The sequence below is a fragment of the Cyprinus carpio genome, chromosome B25, assembly GCF_018340385.1.
Source record: "Cyprinus carpio isolate SPL01 chromosome B25, ASM1834038v1, whole genome shotgun sequence".
Lineage (NCBI taxonomy): Eukaryota > Metazoa > Chordata > Actinopteri > Cypriniformes > Cyprinidae > Cyprinus > Cyprinus carpio.
In genome coordinates, this window is record NC_056621.1 from 19,045,343 (window position 1) to 19,059,721 (window position 14,379).

Consider the following 14,379-nt stretch of genomic DNA (forward strand, 5'->3'; position numbering starts at 1 on the left):
TTGGACAGGGCTTGTTTTTACTCGCAGGCCCCGCCCACATCACAGCGGGTTTCTCTCCTCCCACTGATGATGGCCTGTCCCAAACAAAAGACGAAAACAAATCGCACATACAAAGGGACTTAAAGACTAGCGTGCGCTCTGTTCGCGTTCATCCTCCCACTGACTGCTCAGCCGCAGACGAAGATGGTTTCTCCTGTCACTGTGGTGAGTCCGTCACCGCTTTCTCTTTCCATCCAAACATCCCTGTATCGACACGATCACTTCATAAAGAAATTATATCAGTTCAACTCAAGCTGCCATTGCATATGGATTTATAAGTGTGTGACCATTTTCATTTCGTATTCATCTATTGCTTGGCTTCGAAAACCTCTTCTTCTTCTTTTTTTTCTTTATGTTGTGTATATGCATGACTGTTTTGCATGTCTATGTGTATGTGTATGCATGACTGTTATTTTTAAATTATGCTTATGTGACCAAAGGATGTGACAATGCACATACAGTACGCTGACATCATTGTTTGGTTTAAATGTATGTTTTTGTCTATGCATCCTGGGAATAACAATGTGCACGTGATTATGGCCAGCATGCTCATGTTTACTTTACCTCTACAAACCATGTGCCATGTTATCATGAATTGTGCTGGTTTATTTATGCAGTTGATCTATCATTATATACGCACTGTGCAATTCGCTGTGCAGCGTTTTTTCTTTCTCAGTATTTCCCCATTTTGGTCTGCTTTCAAAGGGCTTCATTCTATGGAAACGCTCCTGACAGCCTTTATTCCTCTTTCAAACAGACGCATGCATTATGAGTAACTGGCAAAGAGAGGCATCCATTCCCAGTGCATGCAGTTTCTGTTCACATGACTTCAGTTTTGCTGACATAATCAAGATTGCACTGTTTCAGCCAAGCATTTTGTTTATGCCCTCTGTTTTTAACACCTCTCTTATATATATATATATATATATATATATATATATATATATATATATATATATATATATATATATATATATATGGTGTCTGACCTACTAAATATATTTACAGTTTTGTTTTATGTTTTTTTTTTTTTTTTTTAAGGCATGTTGTCACGTTTTAACAAGTTTTAATTGTGTAATTTTATACAATGTATTAATTAACGAAATATTTCACCCACAAAATTAAAATTAACACACCCTCGGGCAAGCCAAGATGTAAACCTGTTTGAATTCATTGGAACAGATTTGGAGAAAACAATCCTTTAAACAATATCCTTACATTAACTGGCTAGAAATCAGAAGCACTTATTTCACAGTGTCACTGTATTTCAGTGTGACCTTTCTCAGACTGCGGGGTACACCAGAATCTGATTGAAATATACACTTGCTAACAATAGCCTTTTTCCACTTCCCCCACGGGCAAAGACTCGAACTACAAATTCCAAGACTAAGCGACGGACATGGACTGAAAAGAGGATTAGGGCAAGAAAAGTTCAATCGTTTCATTAGTATGGGTCATTGTAGTAGTTGTCACTGTTGCGTAAGTAGTATGTTTAGTACCGTGCCACTAAATCTACTTCTTCCAATAGATAAGTACAGAGATTACACGTATAAAAGGCAAGTGTTATTATTGTTTATATTTACTGTTAGTGATTTTTACCTACAATTATAGCAAATGTCCTGGCAAATGTCCAAAAAAACACAATAGACTTACAGTGAAGGAGGAACCAATGTCATGTCTAATATCAGAGAGATTTGGGGGTGGGCTCTTTTGACCTAAGCATCCACCTAGCAACCACCAACAACACCCCAGCAACCACTTTGCAATACCCTTGCAACCAACCCAAAACGCTCTAGAAACCCTCCAGCAATAGGAGCAAGCCTCCTAGACCGCCATAGCAATAATTTCCTTCGGCGTATGATAAAATCTAGTTCTAGTACTAGCTACACATGGTTATATGTAAGAATACTTTTTTTCAATATTTTGCAACTATATGACAGCTGCTTAATGTGATGTAAAGTCTAGAATCACCCATCACCAAGTCTTCCAGAATCATCCAGTTTTGTAATGAGGAGATCAGACTCCTATGACCCTATGGGTCACCAAAGAACAAATATGTTAGGGGTGTAAGTCATTACTTCCTCCTTTAGTGTTTCTTGGTTTGGCGGTGACTATCCACACCATCTGTTGTGAGTTTAGTTAAAGATGGCACTCTAGACAAAAGGCCAAATTCTAAACCAGTTTCCTTGGGACAGTAAACTTTGACATATTTCTCTTGCTTTTGTTATACTTCTGAGACTTCGCAATTGTCATAGTTGTTATTCATGGTCTCTCACATTTCCATGAAAACACATGGATCACATTACAGTAAGTGCTTCTTTTTAAGTGTTTTTATCTCCTCCAATTGTTGAATTCAAGAACAGCTCTGTGTCAGTCTTCCTGACTCACATAATGGTGTTTCACTTCCCATGAATGCAACTTCAGTCTCTCTTTTGTCTTGCAGGTCAAGAGCGAGGGTCCAAAGCTGGTTCCGTTCTTCAAAGCCACTTGCGTCTACTTTGTTCTGTGGCTGCCCACCTCGAGCCCCTCCTGGTTCAGTGCCCTCATCAAATGCCTGCCCATCTTCTGTCTTTGGGTTTTTCTGCTTGCCCATGGCATCAGCTTTTTAGGTGCCCACTCCAGTGCCAGGAAAATCCTAGCGGGACTTATTTTTTCAGCTTTGGGTGATGCATTTCTCATCTGGCAGGAACAAGGCTACTTTAGTCATGGTGAGTTAATTCATTTGTGTTGCTTTGATTTGATTAAAAAATGATTAAGAGTTATTTGCTATGTGGGTTGATGGGAAGGGAAAGATATGTAATCTGTAGAAAACAAATAATTCTGTTTATCAGAAGCTTTGCATCAATATAATATTGCATTTAACTTTTATTGCCTTACCAAACAGGGTTTCAGTGAGTTCATGCAAATGATCTGAAAGCAAAAGACTGTGTTTTTTTTGCAAGTCACCACTCTCAAGCAGGACATTTTATGGTTTAACCCTGAACTATCATGCCTCTTGCATGTAGAAAGTAGCGTAGAGGTTAAATGAGGTTTTTTAGGTCAGGGTTGAGGGTCTGAACAAACCATTCTGCCCGAAGATACCCTTGGGAACCACAGTTACTCAAGCAAAGTTTTCCTTTGGAACAAACAAGAGTGTTATGAGGCCAAGAATAACATGCTTCTTTCTAAGAAATATAAAGACAATGTATACTATATGTCAGTGGTTCTTAAAGGGATAGTTCACCCAAAAATGAAAATTATGTCATTAATGACTCACCCTCATGTCGTTCCAAACCCGTGAGACCTCCGTTCATCTTCGGAACACAGTATAAGATATTTTAGATTTAGTCCGAGAGCTTTCTGTCCCTCCATTGAGAATGTATGTACGGTATACTGTCCACGTCAAGAAAGGTAATAAAAACATCATCAAAGTAGTCCATGTGACATCAGAGGGTCCGTTAGAATTTTTTGAAGCATTGAAAATACATTTTGGTCCAAAAATATCAAAAACTACGACTTTATTCAGCATTGACTTCTCTCCCCGGGTCTGTTATGAGCACGTTCACAACACTGCAGTTTAGTGATATCCGGCTCGCGAACGAATCACTCGATGTAACCGGATCTTCTTGAACCAGTTCACCAAATCGAACTGAATCGTTTGAAACGGTTCGCGTCAACAATAAGCATTAATCCACAAATGACTTAAGCTGTTAACTTTTTTAACATGGCTGACACTCCCTCTGAGTTCAAATAAACCAATATCCCGGAGTAATTCATTTACTCAAACAGTACACTGACTGAACTGCTGTGAAGAGAGAAGTGAAGATGAACACCGAGCCGAGCCAGATAACGAACGAAACATTGACTCGTTCTCGAGTCTCACGGGTTTGGAACGACATGAGGGTGAGTCATTAATGACATAATTTTCATTTTTGGGTGAACTATCCCTTTAATTCCAGTCCTCACATACCACCGCTCTGCATATTTTACATATCTCTCCTATTTAACACACCTGATTCAGATAACCAGCTTGTTAGAAGACAGCTCCATGCATGAACTGTGTTCTGATTGGCAGAGAACCTACACAGTGTTCATTGCTCCCTACTCCTGAGCACAGGGAACCTGTTGAAGTTTACTCCAATTTGGATCATTCATTTACGGATTTGCATAATGCCACCCCTTACCAAAAAGAAGTATACTTCGAGTTTATTTTATTAAGTATACTTAAGTAAATTTCAAGTATATTTTTAAGTATACTTTATGTAATAGGTATACAAATATCAGTGTACTAGTAGTATAATTGTAAGTGTACTAGTTCAATACTCCTTGGGACTAAATTGGCCCACTTTCTAGTATATAAAAGTATAATTTTAAGTATAACAGTAGTAAACTTTGAGTACACAACTACAGTAGTTTACATCTATGTTTTAAGTTTGTACTGCAACTATACTAAAAGTAAACTTATAGGTGTACTGATAGTTTACTAATTAAATACTTGTAGAATTTTAGTACGCTTTGAAGTATAGTCTCAGTAAATTACTAGTTTACTAGTTTTACACTGCAAGTATACTTGTAAGTTTTCTTTAAGTGAACTTTACATCATACTTTAAGTATACTACTATGTAGTATATGTGGTAAACATCTGTTGTTTCAGTTTCTTCTTCGCTTGTGTTTTGGAAATTCTGTACAGAAAGTGTGTAATAGCGCTCCCTACCATATAACAATGAAAACATTGATTCCCGGAGCACAAGTAGCTATATCGCAAATATATTTAGACTTTTTCTAAGTATAAGTCAAGTATACTTAAATGTCATTTTAAGTATATTTCTAAGAAGTGCAAAAAAGCACATTTCTGAGAAGTACATAAAAAGTAGACTGAAAGTATACTTTCCTATTTTTACTAATAGCATACTTCAATAAACTTCTTTTTCATAAGGGACGGCCTACAACGTCTTTACACACAGACGAAACTTACTAGAGAAGTGTGACATAACATATCGCTGTAAATAAATACAATTTAAATTCACGTATCGCACACTTTAATGCCCTTTGAATGGAACATATACACTCCCTTCGAACTGGAATCATGGAGGAATATCCTGTGATGTCCACTCTGCAGGGCACTTATGTTCGAATAGAACAAACGTCTGTGATAAGTGATACATACAAAAAGTGCAGAGCAGTGGTACGTGAGGATTGGAATTGAGAGCCATTGCTATATGCTGTCCATTCCTGCTTCTGGAGACCTCGCTGCAGAGTTCAGCTTTAGCCCTATTTAATCACATCTGAACCAGCTTCTCAGGGTCTTCAGGATTACTCGAAAGTTCTAGCAAGGTGTGTTGCAGCTAAACTCTGATGGAAAGTGGCCCTCCAGGAGCAGGAATGGGCACCCCTGCTTTCACTATGACATATTCTCAATTCAATTGTATTTGCCTTATCAGGACTGTTTATGTTCGCCATCACCCACATTCTCTACTCTTCGGCCTTTGGGATGAAGCCCCTCAACTTGAGAGCAGGTCTGGTCATCTCTGTCATCTCAGGTCTCAGCTACACCCTTCTGTACCCCTACCTCTCTGGTCCCTTCACCTACCTGGTGGCTGTTTACATTGCTCTCATTGGCTTCATGGGCTGGAGGGCCATCGCTGGAGTCCAGCTCGCCAATGACCTCTGGACCTGGACGAAACTGTCTGCCTGCCTCGGAGCCGTCCTCTTCATGGTGTCTGACCTCACCATTGCCGTCAACAAGTTCTGCTTCCCAGTGCCCCACTCCCGAGCCATCATAATGGCCACCTACTATGCTGCCCAGATGTTGATCGCACTGTCGGCTGTGGAATGTCAAGACGCAGACGCAGCTCGGAAAAGAGCCTGAGGAACCACAAATTCACCAACCTTCCCCTAATGACTCAACATCATTAGCAGCTACACAGGCTCCACTTTCTGCAACCCCTGGTCCATCCACAGTTCCCCCATCTGACCATGACCAGGATATATTGGTTATAGTTAAGGAATTGCCCGTTTAGGATCATGTGAGACCATACCAATGGGAGTATTCCATGCTGGATTAATTTACAAGGTTAGATAGTCTTGGCGTCTTAATCATCTTGACTCTTGACTTAGTCAGATCTCTTTCCATACTTACAATACTGAATTTGCTTTCAGTAGTAGTACCATCTTTTTGGTATTGAGAAAGGAAAGACGGATGAGTTTTGGCCTTTTGGTTACTAGTTTCATATATTAAGTTTTTACCAACTTACAGTACCCCACTTGCTTTCCCAACAAGTGTTGTCTCCATTTTGACAGAGACTGTCCCAGTGTCTTCTCAGTGTCTCTGATATCTTGTCCACTTCAGAGAGTCCCTGATGACTTATATTGTGAGCAAAGGGTGAGTCTTGAGTGACCAGTGTTTGTCTGTAGAATGGACTACGAAACAATGCAAAATAGTTCAGATTCTTCTTAGGGGGCTGGTTTCCCTGTCTCACTGTAGATTTCCCAAATCTAATCAGAGAGCAGCATGAAAACCATGTCACAAACTAAAGCGGATATATTAGCATAGTGCTGCTGTACTGAAATTCAATGCACAAGTCCATGTCATAGTATTGTGAGGTATACCTTTTTACATTGCAAAGTCATTTTGTTTCATAACTTCGAATTAGGACACAAACCTCCATGCCTGCATGCACATGTGCTGGAGAAGTTGTCTTGTCAAGCCCAATTGACTGCAACTAGTGCTAGCTAGCATTGTCTCTGGAGTAGATAAAGCCCGTATCCTACACTACGTTCTGAGACGTGACCAATACCAATAGGAAAACACAGCGCGAGACTCTCATAAAAATGGATGTCGGTCTCTTTCTTGGAGGGGATTCGGTGACAGTGTCTGTTATCTTTGTCTTAGGTTTCTGCCAAGTCAGCAGCATTGCTCAGTACCTCTACCACAAGGAAACAGCAAATAAGTACAAGTTGAACTATTTATTTTGTCTGTATAGTATCAGATAATGTTTGTAAAGAGGGCGTGATGTCAGACGATACATATGTATCAAGCTTCCAACCACTTTCCTTTGTCTATTGCCAGAAGGAAGCATTTTACTCAAGGGAAAGTGGGAAGCCCTGTGGTGGGCAAATAGACATCTGTGTCGTCAGTTTTAAATTAGCTGGTATTTTATTTTTAAGCCAGTATTTTTTTTAATTCTCACTATTTTCTCAACACATTCACATCCAATCCTCCACCTGAAAATGTGTGAAAATCTCACAGCGTGTGAATATTTCACAGTACAGTGTTCTCCTTTTTATTGTGTGTGGTACTGTGCTTTTTTTTATAGCTGAGTCACATACTAGGGTGAATCACAACATATTTTAAGTCATATTTCACTACAAAATAAAAAGTATATATTTTGCATAAAGAAAATGTCTTTTTTAGGATCATAAAGTTTTTTGGGGTTTTTTTGCATTACATTATAGGTGTTTTGCTTTTGTTTGTATTTGTCATTATTCTCAGTAATGATTCTCATTAGATTTTCAGTAATGTGTAATTCAGTTTATTACAAATACAAAATTGAATTCATATAATTAATAAGAACTTAGCTGACATATTAAATATCAATATCGGTCAATAAAAGTGGTACTAAACTAGGCTTCATTTTATTTATGCAAAATATTCAACTATAAATAATATTTTCTTTGGGGTGAAATATGACTAGGACATTTTCTTGACAGGTTTTGTGAGATTTAACACAAACGTCACATGTACTGTATTTCTAATCAGTTGATTTTGAACTGATTGTTGTTTTTATATATAAATCTCAATAAGGGATCATCAGCTGATGGAAAGTACAGCTTGGGCTGATATGTGCTCAGCTGTTGTACCCTCAGGTGTGAGTGGAAATGAGGTTTGAATACAAACACAGCTGATCACTCAACAATGGTCCATTTTGAAGTGATACAACGTCTTTAACCTGGTCGTGATGCGTGGGACAACAATATCCAGTGGTGGACTGGCGGTAGACTTTGAATGAAAATGGTGCCGTACTCTTGTGTACACTCTTGGGTAACTTAATTTTTTTCATTCAAAGACTTGTTTTCATGCACATCAGATTAAATAAGGTGTCTACCCAACCCTGTTGGCCATTGTGTCCAGCACATAAATGCTATTGTCGTTATCAACACACACACACTCAGCTCAACCGCTGAGCTCTCGAGAAACAGCGAGGCTATTTTGACACATTTGCTTAATGCCAAGTTTCATAGGTTCCCTATTCAGGGGTCACATTGTCAGCAAAACATTTCAGCTTAGTCGCAAAACCGTACGTGATTTGCAAAGTCATCAAACAGCATGTCTCTTCAGAGCCATTGTGAGTCAAACTGCAAATCGGTTATGTGTTGTGAAGGTCCAACATTTTGAGTGAGGTTATAATTGTTTTCATGAAAATAAGAGTTGGAAAGACCCCAGAGCGTTCCCCTGAATCTAATTTTAGGGACTTTACTTTTTAGTGATTTAGAGTCACTTCTTATAGTAAATGTTATGTAACCATTGTTTGATGGCAGTATTCCTGCTTAGCATTTCCTTTCTTCCTTGTTTACAATCTGCTGTCACCTCCCAGATGGTTAGAATTCGACCTTGCCTGGGCGTTTCCTTCTCTATTGTGTAAATGCGAACACCATAGAGGAGAACAGGTGCCTTCTGTTTCCATCACTGAAATGCTGTCTGTTGAGAAGTGTGGAGACAGTCACTGGCACGGGGAAGACTTCCTTTCCATCTGGCTTTGCTTTAGTTCGCGACCTTATTCAAATGGCAATGAGCGCGATCGTTTTACCCCCTCTGTCAGCGCTTGTGTGTTTGATGCTTTTGTGTCGAGTCGAGGGGGATGAAACAGAATGCGGGGAGTTCAGTGGGTTCAGTATTGATGACAGTGTTTAGGTATAGCGATCCTGTTGTTGAAGATAACGAGGAATAAACCACTTGGTTCAAAGCACACCACTGAGTGATGTAAATATCTGCACTTTTCCATTTTATCTCTTTATAAACCTCCTGAAATTCTGTATTTGAGATTTAGACCGGAAATGTACTCTACGCAAATGCTTGACGCAATTCCCAAAGGCCAATTTTGTGCATAATAATGTCAGGTTACAGTTCATAAAGTGATGCAAGTATGTGCTGCATTCTCAGCATTGCCACAAGGGGCACTATAAGCTGTTTTTTTTTCTTTCACATCAATCGTTGTCATGGAAGAGCTACAGTTTGAAGAGCATCTTACTGAGCAATTTAGTTTAATGATGTTTATAGCTAGCTACCTGAATAAAGGCCCGCTCACAACAAGAACGATATCTGTGAAGGTAACGATAACTCAAGCTCTTTAAAGTCAAATGGATTCTGATTGACATCAATGTGTTTATAGTTCTTCAGCTGGAACAAAAGAATTGTTCTGAAAGTGATTCCAACGATTTCACTCATCTGTGACGTTAACGTTAGGCCTGTAAAGTGGACTTTGTGGACATTGTCATAGAATGTTTTCGTTATAGTTAAGGCCCATTCACAAGAAAAATTAGAATTAAATTAATTTTAGTTGAATCTAAAAATTAGATTAAATTTGAAGCAAAAACAGAATGGTTTGACTTCAGTTTTGTGAAACTATACATAAAAATATCAGCATGAAACAGAAACAGCAGACGAGCTGAACGAGACGGAGATTCACTCTCTGCCAGCAGGTGGAGCTTAAAGTGTTTCCTTGGTTTCTGCTGTAAACAAAGCAGCACTGCACTTATGAACTTTAATATGCATTATACAGAGATGAAAAGAATACCATCTAAACTTTTCTAAAGACAGTAAGTTCCCCTCAGACATACATTCATATAAACTCCTTTCTCTAAATGAATCGCGATTTGTTTAGCATCTCAACAGATTTGGATCGTCACATATTTTAATCGATTTTCAACCGGCTCGCGGTTAATCGTTACATCCCTAATTTTTTTTTTTTTTTTTTTTTTTATAAGTGCACTGTATTTTTGTCGCCTGCCATTTTAAATACTCAAGCTCTTTAATGTCAAATGGATTCTGATTAGTTGTCAATGTTTTTATCATTCAACACTTGGGGAAAAAGGTTCTAAAAAGTGATTCCAATAATATCTGTTCTTCTGTGTCATAGAATTCAAACGATTTTTAGAACATTATCATTATCGTCACTTGTGTGAACGGCCCTGTACTCACGCGTGCAATACAGTTTCATACCCTGTGGATGAAGTTCTCAACAATGTCGAAATTTCAATCTTCTGTCCTTTCAATTCACTTAATTTTTAAGTCACAGTATAGGGCACATTTTAAATGCACTTTGCTAGAGAGGTTAATATACTCCTTTGTCCTATTGTTGCCACCTTATTTTAATAAAATAAAAGTTTTGTTCCTAAACCTAGCGAGCTACCAATGCTGCCTTCTCCTGCGTGAGATCAAACATCAGTGACAGGAGTCTTGCATTAGCATGTTGCTAAGCTAGCACAGTAGCTACTGTCACAATACATCATTTTATCTTGATTGAACTGGTGTTTATTGACGTGTTTTCAGTATTGAGTGGAATTTAAGTATTTATATGTAACATTTCTTTCACCCTCCATCTTGGATTGGTTTTTCATGCAGTGAATTCTGGGATTGTCTTTTCTTTGAAAGTTGCTTGCAGTGCTGTTTTTAAGTTTGGCTAATCAAGGTATCCTGGTTGACATCCTTCACAACTTGCCTGAAATTCTGTCTAGGTCTAGGTAGCTCACTAGGTTTAAGCTTTCAGACATTTCTATTTGTGATTGTTTTTGCGAACATTGCGCACAATCACAACTCTACCATGTTTGTTTTATATTATTGTATCACCTCTGCCTCCGAGAGTAAATCAAAGGGTAGTTGCTGTCACTAACATCAGATATAGTATACTCTGGGGTGGTTCCATCTTATGAGAAAGTCTTATATGATATACCATCATATTAACATTAATAGTAATCATAAGTCTAACTGCTGTCCTGTATTAATAATCAAATATTGCAAGTGTATTCATATGTTGGTAAATCGCATTTAAACCCTAGTTTCAGTACAGTATATAAGATGGACCAATATTATTATAGAGTTCTTAGGAATCAAATATATGTAACATTTTATGACTATGCTGTATGTAAAAAGTAAGGCAGTGACAATATTTGAGTAATAAAAGCTGTGCAGTTACGATTACAATCTTTAAAAATAGAAGAAAAAAGAAATGTTTTAAAGGTCTGAAGTCTGTGAACAATATTACTAAAATATGGGAAACTTTTATTTTTTGGAGTACCTCTCTCTTTCTCTTGCTGTATATCTATATATTTTTTACAGTTGACCCTTAGCTTTGCGAACTTATTATTATGTTGTGAACGAATGCTGTTATTTTTTGCTGAGCAGATCTGAGGTCTATTCAATGTTTTTCCTTATTGTTATAATGTCCAGTAGTTGAACTCCTTTCGTTATTGTTGTTAGAGAACTATAGTGATACTGCTATGAATGTGATTTAGTCCAAGTGAGAAATAAATGCAACTGCAATGCAACTGAAAATGTGCAACAAGTGTGTTTGTCTCATTATTGTTGATTGTGACATGAGGAAGATGACGAATCCTTAAAGAGACAGTTCACCCAAAAATGAAAATTGTCATTTTATTTAGGAAGTTACAAACCTGTAAGTGTTTTTCATATGTGGAACAAAAAAAAAACAATGTTGATACTTGTTTTGGTGAATTTTTTTTTTTTTTTTTTTAGTCCTTTTGGGACCTTGACAGTTCCAGTCCCCATCCACTTCCATTGTATTGAAAAGAGCAGCTTTGGAGCTATATGAGGTTGAATAAAATGAAGACATCATACTTATGGGACATACAGGTGTATCTCAATAAATTAGATTGTCGTGGAAAAGTTCATTTATTTCAGTAATTCAACTCAAAATTGTGAAACTCGTGTATTAAATTCAATGCACACAGACTGAAGTTGTTTAAGTCTTTGGTTCTTTTAATTGTGATGATTTTGGCTCACATTTAACAAAAACCCACCAATTCACTATCTCAACAAATTAGAATACTTCATAAGACCAATAAAAAAAAGTGACCAGACACAGCAGTCATAGTGTACATATTCAATTACATAAACCTTAGTGCTGGGAAACCCAAACTGTGGACTTTGTACAGGTTCTCTCCAGATAAACACTCTGTCCTTTTATCATTATTTAAACTATATCTTCATTGTGTTAGGCCTTATAGTTTACTGTTCAAAATACTTGAACGGAAAGGTAAGACATTGATAGACTAAGGACAGTCTGTCCTCTCCATTACAAGGTCTGACTGGTGTGTACAGCACGAGATTTGGATTTCCTGTGTGGACACACTGCTCTAAAGACAAGACTCGCATTTGGGAAGACTTGCCCAGGTCTCAGCAATTGAGCTGCACTCTGATAAGACATCCTGCGCTGTGCCTGAAGGTTGCGGAATATGAATTTGAGCAAGAGCACTGGTGACTTAAAGCCAAGACCCCTAGTGGACATAACGAGTCGTGTAGTTCTTTATTCAGCAATATTATGTAATCATTACAGCCTTGTTTGACTTTGTTCTGTTAATTCCTAATAGTTCAGCTCTCCTGCTAACACCCTGCAACCTTGTTGATTTATTGCAAAATTGCTTCGCTGCATGTAAATGCTTTTCAGAACAGGTTTGCAACAGTTATTTCAGTGCCTCGGGTTCCTTTTAAATTCCTTCATAATAATACAAACGGAAATTACGCTAAGGCACTGGTTTTCTTGTGCCAGTAATAACTGTTAAATCATGTGAACAAAACATTTATTGACAATTAATGATCTATGAGGCCGTTTAACCTTTCTTAAAAATCCCCTGAAGCAAGGAATATAAATGTCATGTGGTAAAAGGCACATTTTCTGGTGTGACTAGGAGTTCATAAATGTAACCTTGAAGAAGCCTCCAGTTCTCAATGGCAGCTTTTCAATGAATCATTAATGCAATCTGTGAAATATCACTCTGCTCTCAGTCATTTGTTTTCAGAGGGTCACAGAAGGATACTGATCCCAGCCTTCACCATGCTTTCGTTTTATTTTGTGTGCTTCTTTTCCTCAAATTATTTGAAAGAATCTCCAGAAGACATTAAATATCTTTATCTGTAAATAAATATAAAATTGTGTTAGAAATTATATAAATTATAATTAATACGAATTGTAGATTTTAAGTTGTTTTTATTTTATTTACATTATTTAATTTATTTTTATTCTTCACTTTTACCTTTGCTTATACAGAATGGTAGGGAAATTATTGAAGCCCATCTTCTGCCATAGGATAGAAATATTAAAAAAAGGTATAACTTTTTATCTCAATAATTTATCTCAGGATTTCTTTTTTGCAATTTCAAGTTTCAAATTTCACAATTCAGTTGTTTTCGTTTTTTGTTTTTCCCTGCCATAGAATAAAAAATATTTAAAAAGCTGTGACTTTTTATCTAACAATCTTTTTATCTGACACATTTCTCCTAATTGCGAAAATTTCTTCTTCTTCTAAAGTCTGAATTGTGAGGTACAAACTCAGAATTTTGAGATAAAAAGTTCTAACCACCTTTTTATTATTTTTTTGTCATATTCTGTGAAGGAAACAAGCCTCCATAGAGAGTAAGTACAAGCCTGGACTCGAACTCTGGTCACCCAAATTGCAACCACGTGATATGTTGGAGCGTCAACCATAATTTCCACAATTTCACTTGGCATGTAAACTCACTTTTTTGCTTTGGACATGTTTTTCTTTCATTTATGGTTTATAGATTTGCATGTAAACAGGTTATAATTAGATCATTTTTGCCCACCATATAATATTCAAAACTGTATAAGAACATAGGCCTTGAGGTTATGGCATTATGAACTCTTTGATAAGCTATGTTTAATTTCTTTTTGTACCATGTGACCTGTGGTGTGGAGTTGTTGTGCATGTGTATGTGTGTGTGTGTGTGTGTGTGTGTGTGTGTGTGTGTGTGTGTGTGTGTACAAGGAGAACAACAACAAAAGTTTGAAATGTTTAGACTTTCAGAAGAGAGTTTGTTTTTTAGAAGGCAACATTTACAGGTATAGGCTATGTAGCAATAGCTATTGTTTAAGTGGACCTGCCATGTAGTGTTTTAAAGTGCTCCTATTATTAATTTTTGAAAATTACCTTTCATGCAGTGTGTAACACAGCTCTAAGTGAATGAAAACATCCTGCAAAGTTTTAAATCTGTTATTAATAAAGTTATTGTCTCTCAAAAGAAAGTCAACTCTGAATCATTGAAACGAGTCGTTTTTAAAACAAATCTCAAGCTGTTTCATGTTGCTCACTTCTTGTTGTTCTCGC

The 14,379-nt window shown here is 37.3% G+C and overlaps 1 protein-coding gene across 1 annotated transcript; it reads left to right on the forward strand.

Moving 5' to 3' along the window:
• The first annotated feature begins 48 nt into the window (after nucleotides 1-48).
• LOC109058475 (lysoplasmalogenase-like protein TMEM86A) lies at nucleotides 49-9,657 on the forward strand. The gene is made up of 3 exons (XM_019075702.2): nucleotides 49-204; nucleotides 2,483-2,747; nucleotides 5,460-9,657. Exons 1-3 carry the CDS (start codon nucleotides 184-186, stop codon nucleotides 5,885-5,887), a joined length of 714 nt encoding a protein of 237 aa, XP_018931247.1. The 5' UTR covers nucleotides 49-183; the 3' UTR covers nucleotides 5,888-9,657.
• Nucleotides 9,658-14,379: the final 4,722 nt, after the last annotated feature.